Source organism: Hyla sarda, chromosome 1 (assembly GCF_029499605.1).
Source record: "Hyla sarda isolate aHylSar1 chromosome 1, aHylSar1.hap1, whole genome shotgun sequence".
Taxonomy (NCBI): domain Eukaryota; kingdom Metazoa; phylum Chordata; class Amphibia; order Anura; family Hylidae; genus Hyla; species Hyla sarda.
The window spans coordinates 572,958,623-572,981,027 of record NC_079189.1 but is presented as its reverse complement, the minus strand read 5'-3'; the positions used below and the strand labels follow the sequence as shown (position 1 = coordinate 572,981,027).

Below are 22,405 nucleotides of genomic sequence, written 5' to 3'. Positions count from 1 at the left end.
TTGGGAACCTGGTGGCGGTATTATTTGTCCATGGTACAGCTGTCTTATTGGTAATAATATTTGGGCACCTGGTGGCGGTATTATTTGTCCATGGTACAGCTGTCTTATTGGTAATATTTGGGAACCTGGTGGCGGTATTATTTTTCCATCGTACAGCTGTCTTATTGGTAATAATATTTGGGCACCTGGTGGCGGTATTATTTGTCCATGGTACAGCTGTCTTGTTGGTAATAATATTTGGTCACTCCAGTCACCTGGTGGCGGTATTATTTGTCCATCGTACTGCTGTCTTATTGGTAATAATATTTGGGCACCTGGTGGCGGTATTATTTGTCCATGGTACAGCTGTCTTATTGGTAATAATATTTGGTCACTCCAGTCACCTGGTGGCGCTATTATTTGTCCATCATACAGCTGTCTTATTGGTAATAATATTTGGGCACCTGGTGGCGGTATTATTTGTCCATGGTACAGCTGTCTTATTGGCAATAATATTTGGGCACCTGGTGGCGGTATTATTTGTCCATGGTACAGCTGTCTTATTGGCAATAATATTTGGGCACCTGGTGGCGGTATTATTTGTCCATGGTACAGCTGTCTTATTGGCAATAATATTTGGGCACCTGGTGGCGGTATTATTTGTCCATGGTACAGCTGTCTTATTGGCAATAATATTTGGGCACCTGGTGGCGGTATTATTTGTCCATGGTACAGCTGTCTTATTGGCAATAATATTTGGGCACCTGGTGGCGGTATTATTTGTCCATGGTACAGCTGTCTTATTGGTAATATTTGGGAACCTGGTGGCGGTATTATTTGTCCATCGTACAGCTGTCTTATTGGTAATAATATTTGGGCACCTGGTGGCGGTATTATTTGTCCATGGTACAGCTGTCTTATTGGTAATAATATTTGGTCACTCCAGTCACCTGGTGGCGCTATTATTTGTCCATCATACAGCTGTCTTATTGGTAATAATATTTGGGCACCTGGTGGCGGTATTATTTGTCCATGGTACAGCTGTCTTATTGGCAATAATATTTGGGCACCTGGTGGCGGTATTATTTGTCCATGGTACAGCTGTCTTATTGGTTATAATATTTGGGCACCTGGTGGCGGTATTATTTGTCCATGGTACAGCTGTCTTATTGGCAATAATATTTGGGCACCTGGTGGCGGTATTATTTGTCCATGGTACAGCTGTCTTATTGGTAATAATATTTGGGCACCTGGTGGCGGTATTATTTGTCCATGGTACAGCTGTCTTATTGGCAATAATATTTGGGCACCTGGTGGCGGTATTATTTGTCCATGGTACAGCTGTCTTATTGGTAATATTTGGGAACCTGGTGGCGGTATTATTTGTCCATCGTACAGCTGTCTTATTGGTAATAATATTTGGGCACCTGGTGGCGGTATTATTTGTCCATGGTACAGCTGTCTTATTGGTAATAATATTTGGGCACCTGGTGGCGGTATTATTTGTCCATTGTACAGCTGTCTTATTGGTAATAATATTTGGGCACCTGGTGGCGGTATTATTTGTCCATTGTACAGCTGTCTTATTGGTAATAATATTTGGGAACCTGGTGGCGGTATTATTTGTCCATGGTACAGCTGTCTTATTGGTTATAATATTTGGGCACCTGGTGGCGGTATTATTTGTCCATGGTACAGCTGTCTTATTGGTAATAATATTTGGGCACCTGGTGGCGGTATTATTTGTCCATGGTACAGCTGTCTTATTGGTAATATTTGGGAACCTGGTGGCGGTATTATTTTTCCATCGTACAGCTGTCTTATTGGTAATAATATTTGGGCACCTGGTGGCGGTATTATTTGTCCATGGTACAGCTGTCTTATTGGTAATAATATTTGGGCACCTGGTAGCGGTATTATTTGTCCATTGTACAGCTGTCTTATTGGTAATAATATTTGGGAACCTGGTGGCGGTATTATTTGTCCATGGTACAGCTGTCTTATTGGTAATAATATTTGGGCACCTGGTGGCGGTATTATTTGTCCATGGTACAGCTGTCTTATTGGTAATATTTGGGAACCTGGTGGCGGTATTATTTTTCCATCGTACAGCTGTCTTATTGGTAATAATATTTGGGCACCTGGTGGCGGTATTATTTGTCCATGGTACAGCTGTCTTATTGGTAATAATATTTGGGCACCTGGTAGCGGTATTATTTGTCCATTGTACAGCTGTCTTATTGGTAATAATATTTGGGAACCTGGTGGCGGTATTATTTGTCCATGGTACAGCTGTCTTATTGGTTATAATATTTGGGCACCTGGTGGCGGTATTATTTATCCATGGTACAGCTGTCTTATTGGTAATAATATTTGGGCACCTGGTGGCGGTATTATTTGTCCATGGTACAGCTGTCTTATTGGTTATAATATTTGGGAACCTGGTGGCGGTATTATTTGTCCATGGTACAGCTGTCTTATTGGTTATAATATTTGGGCACCTGGTGGCGGTATTATTTATCCATGGTACAGCTGTCTTATTGGTTATAATATTTGGGCACCTGGTGGCGGTATTATTTGGTCTTTTTGTAATGTTGGTCTCAGTACAGTGGTTTGTGATCAGTAACAATAGGATGGTAATATTTATGGTGATGAATTTTTGTTTCTTGTATATTAGTATTATTAAATTACTGTAATTTGGTGGTGTAGCAGTATACAGTCAGCTTTGCTGGTATTGTTATATACTGCACATTTTCTGCTGCACCAAACTTGCTGGGAAACAGTCCCCATAGTTGCTGTGACGTTGTCATAAGGGGCGGGGCTTATCTAGAGTAGGGGCGGGGCCACGGGTGGCTGGTCACATGGCCATGACCTCATCAAAGGTCCTTTAGCTGGCTAGGAAATAGTTACTGTAGGCCAGTATTTACCAACCAGGGTGCCTCCAGCTGCTGCTAAACTACAACTCCCAGCATGCCCGGACAGCCGTTGCCTGTCCGGGCATGCTGGGAGTTGTAGTTTTGCAACAGCTGGAGGCGCCCAGGTTGGGAAGCACTGCTGTAGGCAGCTATCGAGATTGGACTTCTTCCCGTCACACCGGAAACGCCTCCAGTAGCCATAGGTTGTAGCCTGACTCCTCCCATACATGTGACCGGTCACATGACCGTGACATCATCAAAGGTCCTTCGTCTGCCGTAGTATCTTCCGTGTTGGCTTCGGTTGCAGTGCCCGTTGTTATTGCTGTAAGTGCGGCTTCCAGGGGACGATGGGGGGTCGGGCAGATCCAGTGGGCTGAGTGTGTTAGCGAGCGTTATCCTTAGCCATAGGGGGCGCTGTCTCTCACTTTACATAGCTGGACTACATAGTTGACCATAAGGGGTGTCGGCAGCCGCTGATCTCCTTCTCCCGATATGTTAGGACAGGACAGTATACAGCAGTGTTTCCCAACCAGTGTGCCACCAGCTGTTGATAAGCTACAACTCCCAGCATGCCCGGAGAGCCAAAGGCTGGTTGGAAAACACTGACTTACAGTATAGTACATTAGTACAGTTATCCCTCAACATACGATATTAATTGATTGGTTGTGTTTAACAAATCAGGGTGCCTCCAGCTGTTGCATAACTACAACTCCCAGCATGCCTGTACAGCCATTGACTGTCTGGGCATGCTGGGAGTTTCAGTTTTGCAACTGCTGGAGACACACTGGTTGGGAAACATTGATGTACTGTATTATTAGGATGCCAAAGGTGGAAAGTTTAAAGGAGTACTCCTGTGGAAAACATTTATTTTTTATTTTTTAAATCAACTGGTGCCAGAAAGTTAAACAGATTTGTAAATTACTTCTATTATAAAATCTTTATCTTTCCCGTACTTTTTAGCAGCTGTATGCTACAGAGAAAATTCTTTTCTTTTTGAATTTCTTTTTTGTCTTGTCCACAGTGCTCTCTGCTGACACCTGATGCCCGTATCAGGAACTGTCCAGAGCAGGAGAAAATCCCCATAGCAAACCTATGCTGCTCTGGACAGTTCCTGACATGGACAGAGGTGTCAGCAGAGAGCACTGTGGACAAGACTAAAAAGAAATTCAAAAAGAAAAGAATTTCCTCTGTAGCATACAGCTGCTAATAAATACTGGAAGGATGAAGATTTTTTTTTTTTAAAGAAGTAATTTACAAATCTGTTTAACTTTCCGGCAACAGTTCATTTAAAAAAATAAATAAAATAAAAAAAAAAGTTTTCCACCGGAGTACCCTTTTAATGTGCTGGGAGCACAAAGGCTTGACGTGGGAGGCTCTTGTACACAGGGCACATCAGACACAGTAGTGATCCATAGGAGTTGTTAGTGTCCATTATATCCAACAGGTATGGGAGCAGCGGGTCAGTACTGTACTTGTCTTACTAGCTTGGTATAGGCAGGCGGCTGGCATGCAACGGCAGGTTAAAATGCCCAATGCTACATCCTATCACTATGGGTTGCCCGTATGAGTGCCCATATACAGTGAGTTGCCCCACACATGACGTCATGACTTCCACACACAGTCCCCATATAAACTTAGATCCACAAAAGGGATGGAAGTTCCCGAGCTCCCAAAGTGCAGTAGTAAATGTGCCCCCCGCATGTACCCCCGGTATTACCTGTCCGGGGAGTGGCCACATGCACACGGTCAGGATGCTCTTGCCGTCCCTGGCAGGGGGATCACACTCCGATGTCACCAGTCCCACAGTCCTGGTGTCCTCGTCACTCGGGCTGTGTTAGGCAGGGGACTCCCACCAATATTGGAGAAGACGGGGGAGGTGCTGTGTACACGCAGGGAGGCTCCGCCCAGCAGCCGCTGCTCCCTTGCACTGACACTCTCCCCACCCTCAGCACTGCCTGCGCTCCCAACACCAGGTGCGTCCACAGTGCTGCATCGGGAGCGCTGTCACTGTCACACAGCAGCACCAGACCGGTTACCACGTCCCTCCAGCCCCGTCTCCGTATGGTATATGTGCCTCAAGTGTGGGGCTGCACACGCCTGCATCCCCGCAGGAAAGCCGTTAGCCAGATAGCTATTTTGCTATGGCCCAGACACACAGGCGCATCGTATGTTGAAACGATCGTATGTCGGGGGACCACTGTACAGTGTATATTGTGCGCTGGGCAGTGTAGAGTGTATATGTCAGCGGTGGAGGGGGTTATAGAGAGGTATATGAGGACACATTACATTAGAGGGGCATATGAGCTTACAGGACATATGCTCCTGAGGAAGTTGTGTAGTTCTTTCCAGTCTGACCACAGTGCTCTCTGCTGCCACCTCTTTCCATGTCAGGAAATGTCCAGTGTAGGAGCAAAATCCAATAGCAAACCTCTCCTGCTCTGGACAGTACCTGACATGGACAGAGGTGTCAGCAGAGAGCACTGTGGTCAGACTGGAAAGAACTACACAACTTCCTCTGTAGTATAAAGCTCCTTATAAGTACTGGAAGGATTAATATTTTTTAATAGAAGTAATTTACAAATCTATAACTTTCTGTCACCAGTTGATATGAAAGCATTTTTTTTCCCCACCATAATACCCCTTTAAGTCTTTATTGTCTGCCTATAAAATTCTTACACGTAATAAGTCAATGTCCTGTCTTCCCCCCCCCCCCCCCCCCCTGGAGCAGTCACCATGGTTTGCATCCCCTGCATAGTCATCCCTGTCCTCCTCTGGGTCTACAAGAAGTTCCTGGAGCCCATCATCTATCCCATCATCTCCCCTTTTATCAGCCGCTTATGGCCGAAGAAAGCGGTGAAGAGCGACCCGGCCTTCGCAAGCAAAGACGAGAAAGAAAGCAATGGCAGCATCAAGGTAAGAGTCACAATATACAGACAATTTATCTCTGCCAGCTGCTTAAAGGGGTTATCCAGGAAAAAACTTTATTTATTTATTTATTTATTTTTTATCTATTGGCTCTGGAAAGTTAAACAGATTTGTAAATTACTTCTATTAAAAAAATCTTAATCCTTTCATTACTTATGAGCTGCTGAAGTTGAGTTGGTCTTTTCTGTCTAAGTTCTCTCTGATGACACCTGTCTCGGGAACCGCCCAGAGTAGAAGCAAATCCCCATAGCAAACCTCTTCTAGTTCCCGAGACAAGCAGAGATGTCAGCAGAGAGCACTGTTGCCAGAATGAAAACAACAACTCAACTTCAGCAGCTGATAATTATTGGAAGGATTAAGATTTTTTAATAGATGTAATTTACAATTCTGTTTAACTTTCTGGAGCCAGTTGACATATAAAAAAAAGTTTTTCCCTGGAATACCCCTTTAACCCCTTAAGGACTCAGACAATTTCATTGTTAAGTTTTCATTTTTTCCTCCTCGCCTTCTAAAAATCATAACTCTTTTATATTTTCATCCACAGACTAGTATGAGGGCTTGTTTTTTACATGACCAGTTTTCCTTTGTAATAACATCACTCATTATATCATAAAATGTATGGCGCAACCAAAAAACACTATTTTTGTGGGGAAATTAAAAAGAAAAACGCAATTTTGCTAATTTTGGAAGGTTTCGTTTTCACGTCGTACAATTTATGGTAAAAATGACATGTGTTCTTTATTCTGAGGGTCAATACGATTAAAATGATACCCATTATTATATACTTTTATATTATTGTTTATATAAAAATCACAAACTTTTTAACCAAATTAGTAGGTTTATAATCCCTTTATTTTGATGACCTATAACTTTTTCATTTTTCCGTATAAGCGGCGGTATGAGGGCTCATTTTTTGCGCCATGATCTGTACTTTTTTTTTATACCACATTTGCATATAAAAAACTTTTAATACATTTTTTATAATTTTTTTTAATTAAATGTATTAAAAAAGTAGCAATTTTGGACTTTTTTAAAAAAAAATTTATGTTCACGCCGTTCACAGTACGGGATCATTAACATTTTATTTTAATAGTTCGGACATTTACGCACGCGGCGATAACAAATATGTCTATTAAATTTATTTTTTACGCTTTTTGGGGGGTAAAATAGGAAAAAACGGACGTTTTACTTTTTTATTGGGGGAGGGGATTTTTTTACTTTTTTTTTTACATTTAATTTTACATTTTTTTTATTTTTTTTATTTTTTACGCTTGAATAGTCCCCAAGTACCACCGCACCAGGACGTACATTTACGTCCTGCGTCCTTAAGGGGTTAAACTTAATCGGTGGGGAAAAGCAGCACTGTGTAGGAAAGTGTTTCCCAGCCAGGGTGCCTCCAGCTGTTGCAAAACTACAATTCCCAGCATGCCCGGATAGCCTTTGGCTGTCCGGGCATGCTGGGAGTTGTAGTTTTGCAGCAGCTGAAGGCACACTGATTAGAAAACACTGGTGTAAGACACTTCTTTGCTCACCGATTCTCCTCTCTCTCTCTCTACAGCCGGGTTATGGGGCAGCGAATGGATGCGTTACTCAAGAACGCAATGGGACGGCTGATAAAAAGACAGACTGAACGCTGCCTCCGTGATAAAGGACTAAACACTGACCTCTGCCATTCTAGGGACAAGATGCAGCCGCCATTTCTTGCTTTGCTGGTCATTTTATTTATTGATTACGTAACCATTCAGATATTTAATGATATTGCATTCCAGATCAGATAAAAAAAGAATACTTTATAGCTGAGTAACACAAAGTAATAAATTATTTCTACTGTAACCTCCTATGTGTATCATTTCTACTTGAATAGAATCCTAGAGCTGAAGTTATTTCCAGGATAGGGGATAAGTGTATGACTGGGGTCTCAAGTCATCCGTCAGAATGGAGTAGCGCTTCTTCACTATCTAGCAGTGTTTCCTTTTCAGTCTCCACGACAGCACCCATGAGAGATTAACTCCTCCTGATCGGGACAGAAAAAAGGGGTTACCCAGGAAAAAAAAAAACTTTTTTAATATATCAACTGGCTCCAGAAAGTTAAACAGATTTGTAAATGACTTCTATTAAAAAATCTTAATCCATTCAGTACTTATGAGCTGGTGTTTTATCCCTCTCTTCCTTGTATTTTCAGGGAGACAAGGATTCTGCGGGTTCTTCGGTTAACCTCTTCAGGATGTGGGGTGTATGCATACGCCCTGCATCCCGAGTCCTTAAGGACATAGGGCGTATGCATACGCCCGTGGGAATTCCGGTCCCCGCCGCTAGCCAGTTGGGGACTGGACCGGGATGCCTGCTGGAAGCAGGCATCCCGGCACATCGCCAAGGGGGGGGGATCCTGAGCCCCCCCCCCCCCCCCCCCCATGTCGGCGATCACAGAAAATCGCATGTCAATTCAGACATGCGATTTTCTACTATTCCGGGCTGATCGGGTGGGTCTCTGGTGACCTGATCACCCGGAAAATAGGGATGATTGGAGCTGTCAGTGACAACCCTGATCATCCTGAGGGATAGGAGCGAGGTCGCAGTGCTGCGATCTCCTCCTATCCCCTGCCATTGGTCAGAACTGAATTCTGACCAATGGCAGCGCAGGACAGTTGGTTGCCCATCCCTGGATGTCGGGCAGAACGGGGGGAGAAGATGGTGGCTGGTACCTAACCAGAAGATGCGTGGGGACCGCCGATCGTCGCTGGAGACAGCGGAGATCACGGCGCAGGTAGGGAAGCGACGGTGGAGGGGGGGGGGGTGGAGGGGAGGGAAAGAAAGGGGGCAGTAAGCGATATTTACTGCTGCCCTTCCTAGTGGGTGCCAAACTGCAACTCCCAGCATGCCCAGACAGCCAAAGGCTGTCTGGGCATGCTGGGAGTTGTAGATATGCAACATCTGGAGGGTCACAGTTTGGAGACCACTGTTACAGTGGTGCCCAAATGGTAACCCTCCAGGTGTTGCAAAACTACAACTCTCAGCATGCCTAGACTGCCCAGGCATGCTGGGAGTTGTAGTTCTGTAACATCTGTCCCTTCAGATTTTGCAATTTTCATGAAATGTTTGAAAATTGCTGCTCTACTTTGAAGCCCTCTCATTTTTTCAAAAAGTAAAAATATGTCCATTTTATGATGCCAACATAAAGTGAACATATTGTATTTGTGAAGAAAAATAAAATTTATTTGGAATATCCATTTTCCTTACAAGTAGAGAGCTTCAAAGTTAGAAAAATGCTCAATTTTAAAAATGTTCATGAAATTTGGGGATTTTTCATCAAAAAAGATGCACGTAACGCCGAAAATTTACCACCAAAGTAAAGTAGAATATGTCACGAAAAAACAATCTCAGAATCAGAATATTTGGTAAGAGTTTTTCAGAGTTATTAATTCAAAAAGTGACTGTGGTCAGAATTACGAAAAAGGGCTGTCCTTAAGGGGTTAACCCCTTAACAACGAAGGACGTATATTTACGTCCTCCGCCGGCTTCCGCGATATGCTGCGGGGTCACGTCATATCGGGTCGGTGTCACGGTCATATCGGGTTGGTCCCGGCAGCTATCAACGGCCGGGACCCGCGGCTAATACAGGACATCACCGATTGCGGTGATGCCCTGTATTAACCCTTCAGACGCTGCGATCAAAGCTGACCGCCGCGCCTGAAGTGAAAGTATCCCGGTGAATTTTTGGGTAAAATGACTGTCACTGCAAAGTAGAATTGGTGACGCAAAAAATAAGCCATAATATGGATTTTTAGGTGGAAAATGGAAAGGGTTATGATTTTTAAAGGTTAAGGAGGTGTAACGATCACACCCTATCGGTCCAGCTAAGACGCTAGAAAGAGTGTGATGGTGCAAGGGTTAAAGCCGCCAGACCTCTGGGTATCCACTACAAGTCACCAAATTAACCCTTAGATAAACGTGTTTTACCAGAGCCTCCTTCAGAAAGGTGAGCTCATATATTTAGAGATCAAAGACCAGAGCTGATTAATTAAACATTTAATCTGATAAAAGGTATCACAGTGCTAAATATATAAAAATACAGGAACAAATGACATACAGGTACAAAAATATATAAGAGTTTTGCAAGTTCAGAAAAAAAAAAGATGAAGTTCTTACAGCATGATGGTATAGCAGTTCCAAGAGAGTGAGTTTCAGCTGTTCTTAGGATGGTCTTATCAGCTTGTGGCCCAACTTTTAACAACCAACTTTTAGTCTAGCATGGTTTAAATATCATATCTGCTTTCTTTGGAGGGAAACTCCATTCCCCCCTCCCCTCTGATCCCACCAGGTGGGGCATCTCTCTTCCTGACCCCTTATCTGTTTGATTATATGATGGGACCAGAGTGCATGACTTCAAAGGAGATGTAAACAAACAGCCAGACCCCCCCAATAAAATGCAATACACAAAACACAGTCTGAATGACCTCTCACCCATGTCCTGGACAATCCATCACACACAGTTATAATTTATAATACACATATAGGATTTTAACCTCTTCAGGACATAGGGCATATGGATACGCCCTGCATTCCGAGTCCTTAAGGACCGAGGGCGTATTCATATGCCCGTGGGAATTCCGGTCCCCACCGCTAGCCGGTTGGGGACCGGAGCCGGATGCCTGCTGAAATCGGTCAGCAGCCATTGCGGCATATCGCCCAGGGGGGTCATTATGCCCCCCCATGTCGGCGATGGCCGCAGATCACTGGACAATTCAGTCTAGCGATCTGCGGCGATTCCGGGTCAAGTGACCCGGAATTACTGGCTGATCGGGGCCGTCAGAGACAGCCATAGCCTGCAGGGGTGAGGTGGCACTGGTGCCATCTCACGATCGCTCTGATTCGTCGGCCGGTTTACCGGCCGACCAATCAGGGCGCCTGCTGTGGGTGTCACTCCCGCAACCCGCTCCGCCCCTCTTCCGGAGGACGTGAGCGGGTGCGGGACGTGGACCCCGGGAGCTGGGGACCCCGATCCCCGGCGTCAATGTTGGGATCGGGGCCCCAGGAGTGGCGGCGGCGAGGGACTGACCTGTGTCCCGGAGCAGCAGCAGGAGGTGAGTGACAGCCTCCTGCTGTTGCTTAGCAACAGCTCCCAGCATGAAATAAGGGCATGCTGGGAGCTGTAGTTATGCAACAGCAGGATGCAGACAACCACAACTCCCAGCATTCCCTTATGGGCATGCTGTGACTTATAGTTTTGCAACAGCTGGAGGCACATTTTTTCTATGGAAAAGTGTACCTTCAGCTGTTGCATAACTACAACTCCCAGCTTGCACAAACAGCTAAAGTGCATGCTGGGAGTTGTAGTAGTGCATCTGCTGGTTGCATAACTACAACTCCCAGAATGCCCGTTGGCTGTCGGTGACTGCTGAGAGTTGTAGTTTTGCAACAGCTGAAGGCACAATGGTTGTGAAACACTGAGTTATTTTTTTTTTTACCTAACTCAGTGTTTCACGACCTGTGTGCCTCCAGCTGTTGCAAACTACAACTCTCAGCAGTCACCATTCACCATGCACCGTACATGCTGGGAGTTGTAGTTTTGCAACAGCTGGAGGCACACTGGTTGTGAAACACTGAGTTAGGTCACAAACTCAGTGATACACAACCAGTGTGCCTACAGCTGTTGCAAAACTAAAACTCTCAGCATGTACAGTCTGTCAGCACATGCTGGGAGTTGTAGTTTTGCAACAGCTGGATGTTCCCCCCCCCCCCCCCCCCCCCCAATGTGAATGTACAGGGTACACTCACATGGGCGGAGGTTTACAGTAAGTATCCGGCTGCAAGTTTGAGCTGCGGCAAATTTTCTGCCGCAGCTCAAACTGCCAGCGAGAAACTACTATGAACACTACACTAACACACAATAAAATAAAAAGTAAAAAACACTACATATACACATACCCCCACACAGCCCCCCTCAAAAAACGTCTGGTACGCCACTGTTTCCAAAACGGAGCCTCCAGCTGTTGCAAAACAAAAACTCCCAGTATTGTCGGACAGCCGTTGACTGTCCAGGCATGCTGGGAGTTTTGCAACAGCTGGAGGCATCCAGTTTGGGAATCACTGGCGTAGAATTCCCCTATGTCCACCCCTATGCAAGTCCCAAATTTAGGCCTCAAATGCGCATGGCGCTCTCACTTTGGAGCCCTGTCGTATTTCAAGGCAACAGTTTAGGGTCACATATGGGGTATCGCCGTACTCGGGAGAAATTGTGTTACAAATTTTGAGGGCTATTTTCTGCTTTTACCCTTTTTAAAAATGTTAAATTTTTTGGGAAAACAAGCATTTTAGGTTAAAACAATTTTTTTTTTTTACATATGCAAAAGTCGTGAAACACCTGTGGGGTATAAAGGTTCACTTAACCCCTTGTTACATTCCCCGAGGGGTCTAGTTTCCAAAATGGTATGCCATGTGTTTTTTTTTTTTGCTGTCCTGGCACCATAGGGGCTTCCTAAATGCGGCATGCCCCCAGAGCAAAATTTGCTTCCAAAAAGCCAAATGTGACTACTCCTCTTCTGAGACCTGTAGTGCACCAGCAGAGCACTTTTCACCCCCATATGGGGTGTTTTCTGAATCGGGAGAAATTGGGCTTCAAATTTGAGGGGTATTTTCTGCTATTACCCTTTTTAAAAATGTAAAATTTTTGGGAAAACAAGCATTTTAGGTAAAAATTCTTATTTTTTTTTTACATTTGCAAAAGTCATGAAACGCCTGTGGGGTATTAAGGCTCACTTTATCCCATGTTACATTCCCCGAGGGGTCTAGTTTCCAAAATGGTATGCCGTGTGTTTTTTTTTTTCCTGTTCTGGCACCATAGGGGCTTCCTAAATGCAACATGCCCCCCAAAAACCATTTCAGAAAAACGTACTCTCCAAAATCCCCTTGTCGCTCCTTCACTTCTGAGCCCTCTACTGCGGCCGCCGAAAAATTTACATAGACATATGAGGTATGTGCTTACTCGAGAGAAATTGGGCTACAAGTACAAGTAAAAATTTTCTCCTTTTACCACTTGCAAAAATTCAAAAATTGAGTGTAAAAAATGAAGATTTTGAATTTTCTCCTTCACTTTGCTGCTATTCCTGTGAAACACCTAAAGGGTTAAAACACTGACTGAATGTCATTTTGAATACTTTGGGGGGTGTAGTTTTTATAATGGGGTCATTTATGGGGTATTTCTTATATGAAGACCCTTCAAATCCACTTCAAAACTGAACTGGTCCCTGAAAAATATTGAGTTTGAAAATTTTGTGAAAAATTGGAAAATTGCTGCTGAACTTTGAAGCCCTCTGGTGTCTTCCAAAAGTAAAAACACCTCAATTTTATGATGCAAACATAAAGTAGACATATTATATATGTGAATCAAAAAATTTTTTATTCGGAATATACATTTTCCTTACAAGCAGAGAGCTTCAAAGTTAGAAAAATGCTAAATTTTCACATTTTTCATCAAATTTATGGATTTTTCACCAAGAAAGGATGCAAGTTACCACAAAAATTTACTTCTATGTTAAAGTAGAATATGTCACGAAAAAACTATCTCGGAATCAGATTGATAAGTAAAAGCATTCCAGAGTTATTAATGTTTAATGTGACAGTGGTCAGATGTGCAAAAAACGCTCTGGTCCTTAAAGGAGTAGTCCAGTGGTGACTCAGTGGTGAGCAACTTATCCCCTATCCTACACGCCCCCTCAATACAACTCTATGGCAGAGCCGAAGCGCTGCCTTCGGCAATCTCCGGCTCTGCCATTGAGATGTATTGAGGGGGCGTGTCGGCCGCCGCTTCGTGCGGGGGTCGACACCCGCTATCTGGGCGGAGAGCCGGGGCCCCGTACAGAGAGATCGCAGGGGGCCCCAGCGGTCGAACCCCCCGCGATCTCAAACTTATCCCCTATCCTTAGGATAGGGGATAAGTTTTTCACCACTGGACTACCCCTTTAAGGCCAAAATGGGCTTGGTCCTGAAGGGGTTAATAATCAGGCCTTGGGCCTGACCGGAGGAAAAAACGAAAGTGCAAAAACTGAAAAACCCTGCATCCTTAAGGGGTTAAACGGGTACTCCGGTGGAAATTTTTTTTATTTTTTTTTAATCAACTGATGCCAGAAAGTTAAACAGATTTACGATGCCAGAAAGTTAAACAGATTATTAAAAAAATCTTAATCCTTCCAGTACTTAGCGGTTGTATACTACAGAGGAAGTTCTTTTTTTTTGGATTTCTTTTCTGTCAGGACCACAGTGCTCTCTGCTGACACCTCTGTCCATGTCAGGAACTGTCCAGAGTAGGAGAAAATCCCCATAGCAAACATATGCTGCTCTGGACAGTTCCTAAAATGGACAGAGGTGTCAGCAGAGAGCACTGTGGTCGTGATAGAAAATAAATCCCAAAAGAAAATAACTTCCTCTGTAGTTTACAGCTGCTAATATGTACTGGAAGGATTAAGAATTTTTATCAGAAATAATTTACAAATCTGTTTAACTTTCTGGCACCAGTTGATTTAAAAAAAATAAAATAAAAAAAATAAAAAGTTTTCCACTAGAGTACCCCTTTAAACCGAAACAAAAATCAAAACCTAAAAAATGTATAATGTGCTACAAAGAGTTTCCTGAATCTGCTTCTAAACCTTTGTGTAAAGCATGTATTGCATCTGTGGTTAAAGGGGTACTCCGCCCCTAGACATCTTATCCCCTATCCAAAGGATAAGGGGATAAGATGTCAGATCGCCGGGGTCCCGCCGCTGGGGACCCCCGGGATCGCCGCTGCGGCACCCCGCTATCATTACTGCACAGAGCACACTCACTCTGTGCGTAATGACAGAGGCCGAAGCATCGTTACGTCACGTCTCCGCCTCTCGTGACATCACGGCCCGCCCCCTCAATGCAAGTCTATGGGAGGGGGAGGGGCATTGATCAGTTTTATCAGCGCTCCCTTTACTTTTGCCTGCCATGACTGGCTGCAGTATAGGAGCGACGATCGGACGGCACGGAGGATGGTAAGGGACTCCTGTCATCCTCTCAGCTGATCGGGACACCGCGATTTCACCACGCTGATCCTAATCAGCATCCCCGAGCACTTAATTTCAGGACTTTTAAATGCTGTGATCAAGTTTGATTGCGGCGTGTAAAGGTCATACTGGTCATCACTGCAATTGGTGATGTTCGTCATTAACCACACGTCCTGGCTATGACTCGCGCTCAGCTGCTCAGCGTGCTGTATAGTTCGGGTAGCGTGCGCAGGGCACCTCCGTGATACCTGCCGTCGGTGGTCCGGATTAGGTATTGGGGACATTTGCACAAGTTAGGCTGTATTTGTGAGAGGGGTGGTAACATCTCCACCCCCCTCGCATGTCAGACGGCACATAGGGTTTTGGGCGGGGGCAGCGGTATATAACGCCCCTACCTCCTATCAGTGGGCCGTTTGTGATGTTTGCGGACGTTGCCGTGCCTGGCAGGGAACACAGACTTCAAATCTCCCACCATTATTTGGAGCTCCGCCAGTCCGTCTAACGAAGCTTCACTGTTCCGGTGGTGGTAATGTATAGGGATGCAGGTGCGGCATGGGCGACGGGGGTTCCGGGAGGCAGAGGCTACGCGCAGCTTCTGTCAGACGGGACCCCACAGCATCGGCGCAGTTACACTGGGGGGAACTGCTGAAGGAGCCCGGCCAGGCTGCGGTGGTTCTGTCTGAGGCAGCGTGCTACAAGGCAGCATCAAGTTACCCCCACCACGCTCTGTGTTTGTGAGTATGAGCTTCCTTTCCTCAGCTGTCGGCAGTTGCCAATCTCGGTGCGCAGGGGAGACAGTGCTGTCTGCTGGTATATAATGCGGCCGGGCCGTATGTGGTAATGTCTGCTGTATAAGCCTCTCGAGCCAGGCTGCTAACTGTTGTATAATCAGATGGTATGGTGCACAACGTACATTTCAGGGCAGCTCCTCTCTAATTTGGGTGTCCCATTGTTAATATCGGGCAAATGTTACTTTTGGGGTCTCTTTATTATGAATTTGTTGCAACCGTTGAATTGTTTTCTGTGAACTGTATCCCCGCTTTTGCCTTACAAAACTCACTCCTGCTCAACAACTACACTTAACCTGCCCAACTCTCCTATACATATCAATGTATTCACGGGCGCTGCGGTTGGGCGTGTTTACACCGCATGGCCGGGACACCTGGCAGGGCATCTCTAGTTGCCGGGGCTCTGTAGTGGGCTCCCACTCCTGCTCCCCCAGCACTGCGGAGTGAGAGGCTGGACACCCAGACATCGCTCCCGTATCATGCCATGTCATATCATGCCAGGTTTAGAACACGTCTGCTTTCCATAGTTCCATGCGGAGAAAGAAAAAAAAAAGTTTTGCATCACACACACTTCCAGTTGTTTGCATGGGCCGGTGCCCTCATCTCTGTGCGGCTCATGCACTTTTGGGTTGCTAATTTTAGGAGATTGGTGCTGCGCTTTCACTTTTATTGGTCATGCACCCACAGCAGCATACCACATACCAGTTTTAATTATTACTTGGTCACACGCTCATATCGTTTTCTTACAAATCACAGATTGGTATGTCATGGCGTTTACACGATCATTGTCGCCCACCACACGTTTTGCTCATACAACCATGGCATCCATACTATTTCATAGGCGCATGGGTTATATGGGTCTTACATGTGCACCTTTTCACACTGTCCACACGGGAAAGGCATCTCACTGCTGGTACCTCCATTACTTGCCGCATCACGCAGGGCACACTGCTCGTACATCCATAGTATGTCTACGGTTCACACGCATAGCACACAATAGTCATCTGGCTATACGCCATAGCATTCATACTTTGCAATCTCTTTCATTCCATTTCATCTCTGTTAGTTGTATTCCCATAAGTGCAGCGGTTCATAAAGTCCACACTCATGTCACTCATGCGTCTACATGTTCTGGCATCTACATTTCTCATGTTCATTCTATATGGTGGCACATCAATGGTTGCCATGCATACTGTTCATACGTTCATGGCATTTACACTGTCCATGCGCTAACAGCATTTATACTGTTCATACACGCATGGTTTCTTACCCATGGGTTTGTACACTGTTGCACACGCTCACGAATTTCACTCGGTTCACACATGCATTGCTGTATAGCGTTCACACGCTCACGGCATTCACACCGGGTATACGCTCTTGGTTTCCGTACACACATCATAGCATTCACACTATTTCATACGCTCTTGACATTGAAATTGTCCACACGCTCAAAGCGTCCACACCGTACGCATTTGTTCAGACGTTCATAGCTCTACACTGTTCATGTGCCGTGGCGTTTTACACTGGGCAGTTGCGGTGGTTTCTACACAGGTCCATGCGCTCTGGCGGTTATCTCATGCATTATGCTCATGGCATTTCATTTCATTTCTTTCTTTTTTTTTTTGTATTAAAGATTTTATTGAAGTTTACAAGATAAACAAGACAAGATAAGATAAAGATAAACAAGTCATGCAGGGATGTGAGCCAATACAGGTTAGGCATACAAAATGCAAATATAATATGACTTGCAAGGTAGATAGGTAAGTTCCTCATAGCATATGCCTACAGAGGTCCCTGACAAGCAGGAACGGCAATCAGAGCAGTATACCATATCATGACTCTTGTTAACGTTTGGAAGGATGGCAGGTATTAACGTCTGTGGTTCTGAGACTACGTAAGGCACTAGTATAACCAATATCTAACTACTACAGATCCCCTTTCGGGACCTGCAGCGAACATAGGCATGTAAAGTATAAAAAACTGCAGGAACAATAACCCATAAATTTGGGGGTGAGGGGGGGGGGGGAGTGAAGAAGTGTAGAAGAGGGAAAGAAAAGTGCGAGAGGGGGAGAGGAAGAAGAGGAGAGGAGATCAAGAGAAAAAGAGGGGAACAATGGAGAAGAAGGAGAATTACCAGACAAGAGGGCTAGTGCAGAGAGCTATGTCTACAGGTAATATGCTGCAATCACAGTACTAGTGGGTGAACTGACCTTCAGGAGAGACGAGCGGACTGGGTCCCCAGGCACGGCCGAAAAGAGTGGCGGCAGTATCAAATCCTCTTAGAGTCAGGAACTAGAATTGCTATTCGGTTCTGGGTGTATGGACCTAAATTCAGCAGTGTCAGTGAAGGTAAGCCAGGGGCCCCAAAGTGGTGTTTTTCTACCTGGTGTCTGGAATCAGCAATTAATTCCTCCATTTTATGTAGGTGCGATATCTCCTGGAACCAAGACGTAACTGAGGGAGGGGATGATGATTTCCAAAGCTTTGGTACCACCGTACGCACCGCTTGGATCATAAATCTTGCCAGTCTTACAGACCATTTAGGAAGGCCTGGGGGGAATAACGTCAACAGCAATGGGGCGGGAGCTTTGGGGAGTTGAATGTTCGTGAGCTTGTGCACCGTGTCCAGAACCTGGGACCAAAAGAGGTCTAGTCTGGGACATGTCACCCATATATGTGAGAGCGTACCACCTGGCATTTCATTTCTGTTGGTACGCTCAGGACATTTACATGATTGTGGCATTCATGCTGGTCATAAGCCAGGGCAGCTATACTCGCGCCAGTTACACTCTGCATACACTCATGGCATTCATACTGCCCGTACGCTTGGTATTCATACGGATCGCATGCCCACAATATTCATACTGTACACACACCCACAGGTTTGTTGTCATATGCACATGGCATTTTGCACCTTTCATATGATCACAACACACATACTGGTCATATGTCGGCATCAATACCGTTGCATTCACTGCATGGCCGCTATGATGGTCATAAGCTCAGTATCTATAGTGGCCATGCGCTCATCGCATGTACATATGTTCATGGCATCATCACTGTGTTTGTTAACCGCACTGTTTTCACACGCTATTAGCATTTTTTACTGTCATTTGCTCATGGCTTGCACACGGTTCATACACGCAGTTATACTGTCCACATGCAATAGATTTTATTTTGATCATACGCAATGGTATCTATACCGCTCATCCGCTCATGGCATTTACACGGCCACATGCTCTTGGCATTGACATTACGTTTTTGCCATTCCTTCTGTACATACTCTCATCAGCATCCATACCGTTCGGTGCATTTGTCCTTAGCTCTTACGGTGGCATACGCTCACGGTTCTTTGCTAATCATGCACTCTCGTTGGTCAGACATCCATTGCTTTTCATGACACACATGCACTCTTGACGAGGGACTGGTTGTGCATGTGTGGTGCTTTGTTTCTCTGTGTTTCACGCGCCTCGGGCTTTCGGGTTGTTCAGACGCTCATGGTCTCAGTGCCATGCGAAGGTGCATAGCATTGGCGAGCTGGTAGCGTTTGGTTTAGTGTATATGCTCATAGTTTTCATTGTACATTGTGGGTGCTTCCATGCAGTGCATGCAGTAATAGTACACATACACGCATACCATCATACGACTCACACGCTCTTAACTTCGCGGTGCCCACGCTGGGACTACGTTATAGTTCCCATGACTACCAAGCCTTCAGAGCAATAACATCACGACACACAGGTGGTTTTTAACTGGTCATGTCTGCCACGTCTGCAGGAGGAGGCATCACGCAGGTTATTGTTACCGAAACGTTCTTCAGAGCAATAACATCACGACACAGGTGGTTTACCTGTTATGCCTGCCACGTCTGCAGGGAGAGGCAGCACACAGGTTATTGTTACTGACACGTCTTCAGAGCAATTACATTATGACACATAGGTGGTTGTTTTCCTGTTATGCCTACCACGTCTGTAGGGAGATGAACCACGCAGGTTATTGTTACTGACACGTCTTCAGAGCAATAACATTACGACACATAGGTGGTTGTTTACCAGGCATGTCTGCCATGTCTGCAGGGGGAGGTACCACGCAGGTAATTGTTACTGACACGTCTTCAGAGCAATAACATTATGCCACACAGGTGGTTGTTTTCCCTTTATGCCTGCCACGTCTGCAGGGGGAGGCACCATGCAGGTTATTGTTACTGACACGTCTTCAGAGCAATAACATCACGACGCATAGATGGTTATTTACCTGTTATGCCTGCCACGTCTGCAGGGGGATGTACCACGCAGGTCATTGTTACTGACACATCTTCAGATCAATAACATCACGCCACACAAGTGGTTGTTTTCCCGTTATGCCTGCCACATCTGCAGGGGGAGGCACCATGCAGGTTATTGTTACTGACACGTCTTCAGAGCAATAACTTCACGACGCATAGGTGGTTGTTTACCAGGTATGCCTGCCACATCTGCAGGGGAGATACCACACAACAATTGTTACTGACACGTTTTCAGAGCTATAACGTTATGACACATAGGTGGTTTTCTTACACGTTATGCCTGCCACGTCTGCAGGGGGAGGTACCACGCAGGTTATTGTTACTGACACGTCTTCAGAGCAATAACATTACACCACACAGGTGGTTGTTTTCCCGTTTTGCCTGCCATGTCTGCAGGGGGAGGCTCCATTCAGGTTATCGTTACTGACATGTCTTCAGAGCAATAACATTACGACACATAGGTGGTTGCTTACCTGTTATGCCTGCCACGTCTGCAGGGGGAGTTGCCACGCAGGTTATTGTTACCGACACGTCTTCAGAGCAACATTCCGACATAGGTTTGTTACCCTTCATGCCTGCCACGTCCGCAGGGTAAGGCTCACGCAGGTCTACACTACTGACACAGTCGCAAAGCAATAGACCACGAGTGAGCAAGTGCAACTCGCCACACACATGGGGTCACCATGTGTGACAACACGTCTGCCAGGGGATACACCACACAGGTTGTCACCAACATGTTTCCAACATGAGTCCATTCACACGGTCGAGGGCCCTATTAGCGCCTTCTTCACCGGAATTATCATTTGCACAATTGTCCAGCTTGTGGGCACGACGACTCAGGCACAGAGCGGTAGTGTCTGCAGGTACATTTGGGTAGGCAAATTACAGACAGGATAGCTAGTGGGTCACTCGCATTGGGACACCATTCATGAGGCAGTGGTGTTAGGAATGGGGCATTGGGTTGGCTTAGTTTTCAGGTAAGGTGTTCGGATATTGTTTGATCTACAGGCAATTAGGCTGTTCAACGCCAAGGGTAATCGGGGGGGTGGTGATTGTGCCTATATGCTAACAGTTATATATTCTGCCACTTATTAGCAGGAACATGATGGGATTCATCAGGCCTGATAGGTCACAGTGTTTCACTCCCGCACTGATATTAGGCAGCATGCTACAAGCAGACATCGGCTGGGGGTTTGGCCTGACCTTGCTCAAGTGCCAACTCTGGTTTCGGTCGGGGGTGGGCATGACTACTACACTCTTCAGTTTCCAGGCATCGATTCCTGGGCCAGTCAGTTCGCTTCACCAATTCCATCTCAATATCAGAGCTTTATCTTGGTCAATGCTAGGGTAGGGATTTAATTCCCTACTAGATTTACTTTTTGCCCTCTTAAGGTATGGCCTTTGTCGCGGTCATCAGGCACATCTTAGACCGATAGGTTAAGTCATACTGTGTACATAACAAGTAAGTATATATCATTGTTATCACGAGTACCAATGTGTAAGCCCCGATCACAAGTATGAAGCCTAGTTAGGCTGTATTTGTGAGAGGGGCGGTAACATCTCCACCCCCCTCGCACGTCAGGCGGCACATAGGGTTGTGGGCGGGGGCAGGGTTATATAACGCCCCTACCTCCTATCAGTGGGCCGTTCGTGACGTTTGCGGACCCCTCCCAACCCTCCCTCTCTTTTTCCTCTTTTATTCTTCATTTCATCCATTACAGGGCATGCCCTCTCAAGGTATGGCCTCCGTCGCGGTCATCGGGCACATCTCAGACCGATAGGTTAAGTCATAATGTGTACTTAACAAGTAAGTATATATCATTGTTACCATGAGTACGAATGTGTAAGCCCCGATCACAATTACAAGTCCTGTGTCGGTATCGGAACCTTCCTAGTATCATTTTAATTTTATTAATCCACAGAATAAAGAGAAATTTTCAGTTTTACAATAAAGCACACGGCATAGAAACTTCATAGATTTTATGGTGAAATTAAAGGTATCGCTACAAAGTACAATTAATTGTGAAAAAAAAAACTAGCCCTTATATGGGTCTGAGGATGAAAAAATAAGAGTTATGGCTCATAAAAGCGGGGATAAAAAAAAATGTAAAATGCAAATATGAAAATTGGTTGTGTCCTGAATGGGTTAAAGGAGTGGTCCAGTCCTGAAAAAGGTATCCCTTATCCTAAGGAATGGTGGATAAGTTTCAGATAGCGGCGGTCCGACCGCTGGGGCCCCCCGTGATCTCCTGTATGGGGCCCCGGAAGCCCGCGGGAAGGGGGCGTGTTGACCACCGCACAAAGCGAACACCGACACGCCCCCTCAATACAACTCTATGGCAGAGCGGGAAATTGCCGAAGGCAGTGCTCTGGCTCTGCCATAGAGTTGTATTGAGGGGGTGTGTCAGCCGCCGCTTCGTGCGGTGGTCAACGCGCTACCTACCCGTGGGCTACCGGGGCCCCCGTACAGGAGATCGCAGGGGGCCTCAG

General features: G+C 45.6%; 1 protein-coding gene across 2 annotated transcripts; it reads left to right on the top strand.

The window, feature by feature from the left end:
* Window positions 1-3,026: 3,026 nt before the first annotated feature.
* On the top strand, window positions 3,027-7,652 carry C1H18orf32 (chromosome 1 C18orf32 homolog). 2 transcript variants are annotated; one of them, XM_056543920.1, is made up of 3 exons: window positions 3,027-3,218; window positions 5,620-5,807; window positions 7,378-7,652. In XM_056543920.1, exons 2-3 carry the CDS (start codon window positions 5,628-5,630, stop codon window positions 7,447-7,449), a joined length of 252 nt encoding a protein of 83 aa, XP_056399895.1. In that variant the 5' UTR covers window positions 3,027-3,218; window positions 5,620-5,627; the 3' UTR covers window positions 7,450-7,652. The 2 variants fall into 2 exon arrangements, with proteins under 2 accessions (XP_056399895.1, XP_056399887.1); XM_056543912.1 differs by having other exon boundaries at window positions 3,032-3,218; window positions 5,623-5,807.
* Window positions 7,653-22,405: the final 14,753 nt, after the last annotated feature.

Bases quoted from the DNA above. Each gene is read 5' to 3' on its own strand.
- C1H18orf32 (XM_056543920.1), top strand. From the start codon at position 5,628: ATGGTTTGCATCCCCTGCATAGTCATCCCTGTCCTCCTCTGGGTCTAC. The intron at 5,808-7,377 runs GTAAGAGTCACA...CTCTCTCTACAG, and splicing joins AAAGCAATGGCAGCATCAAG to CCGGGTTATGGGGCAGCGAA.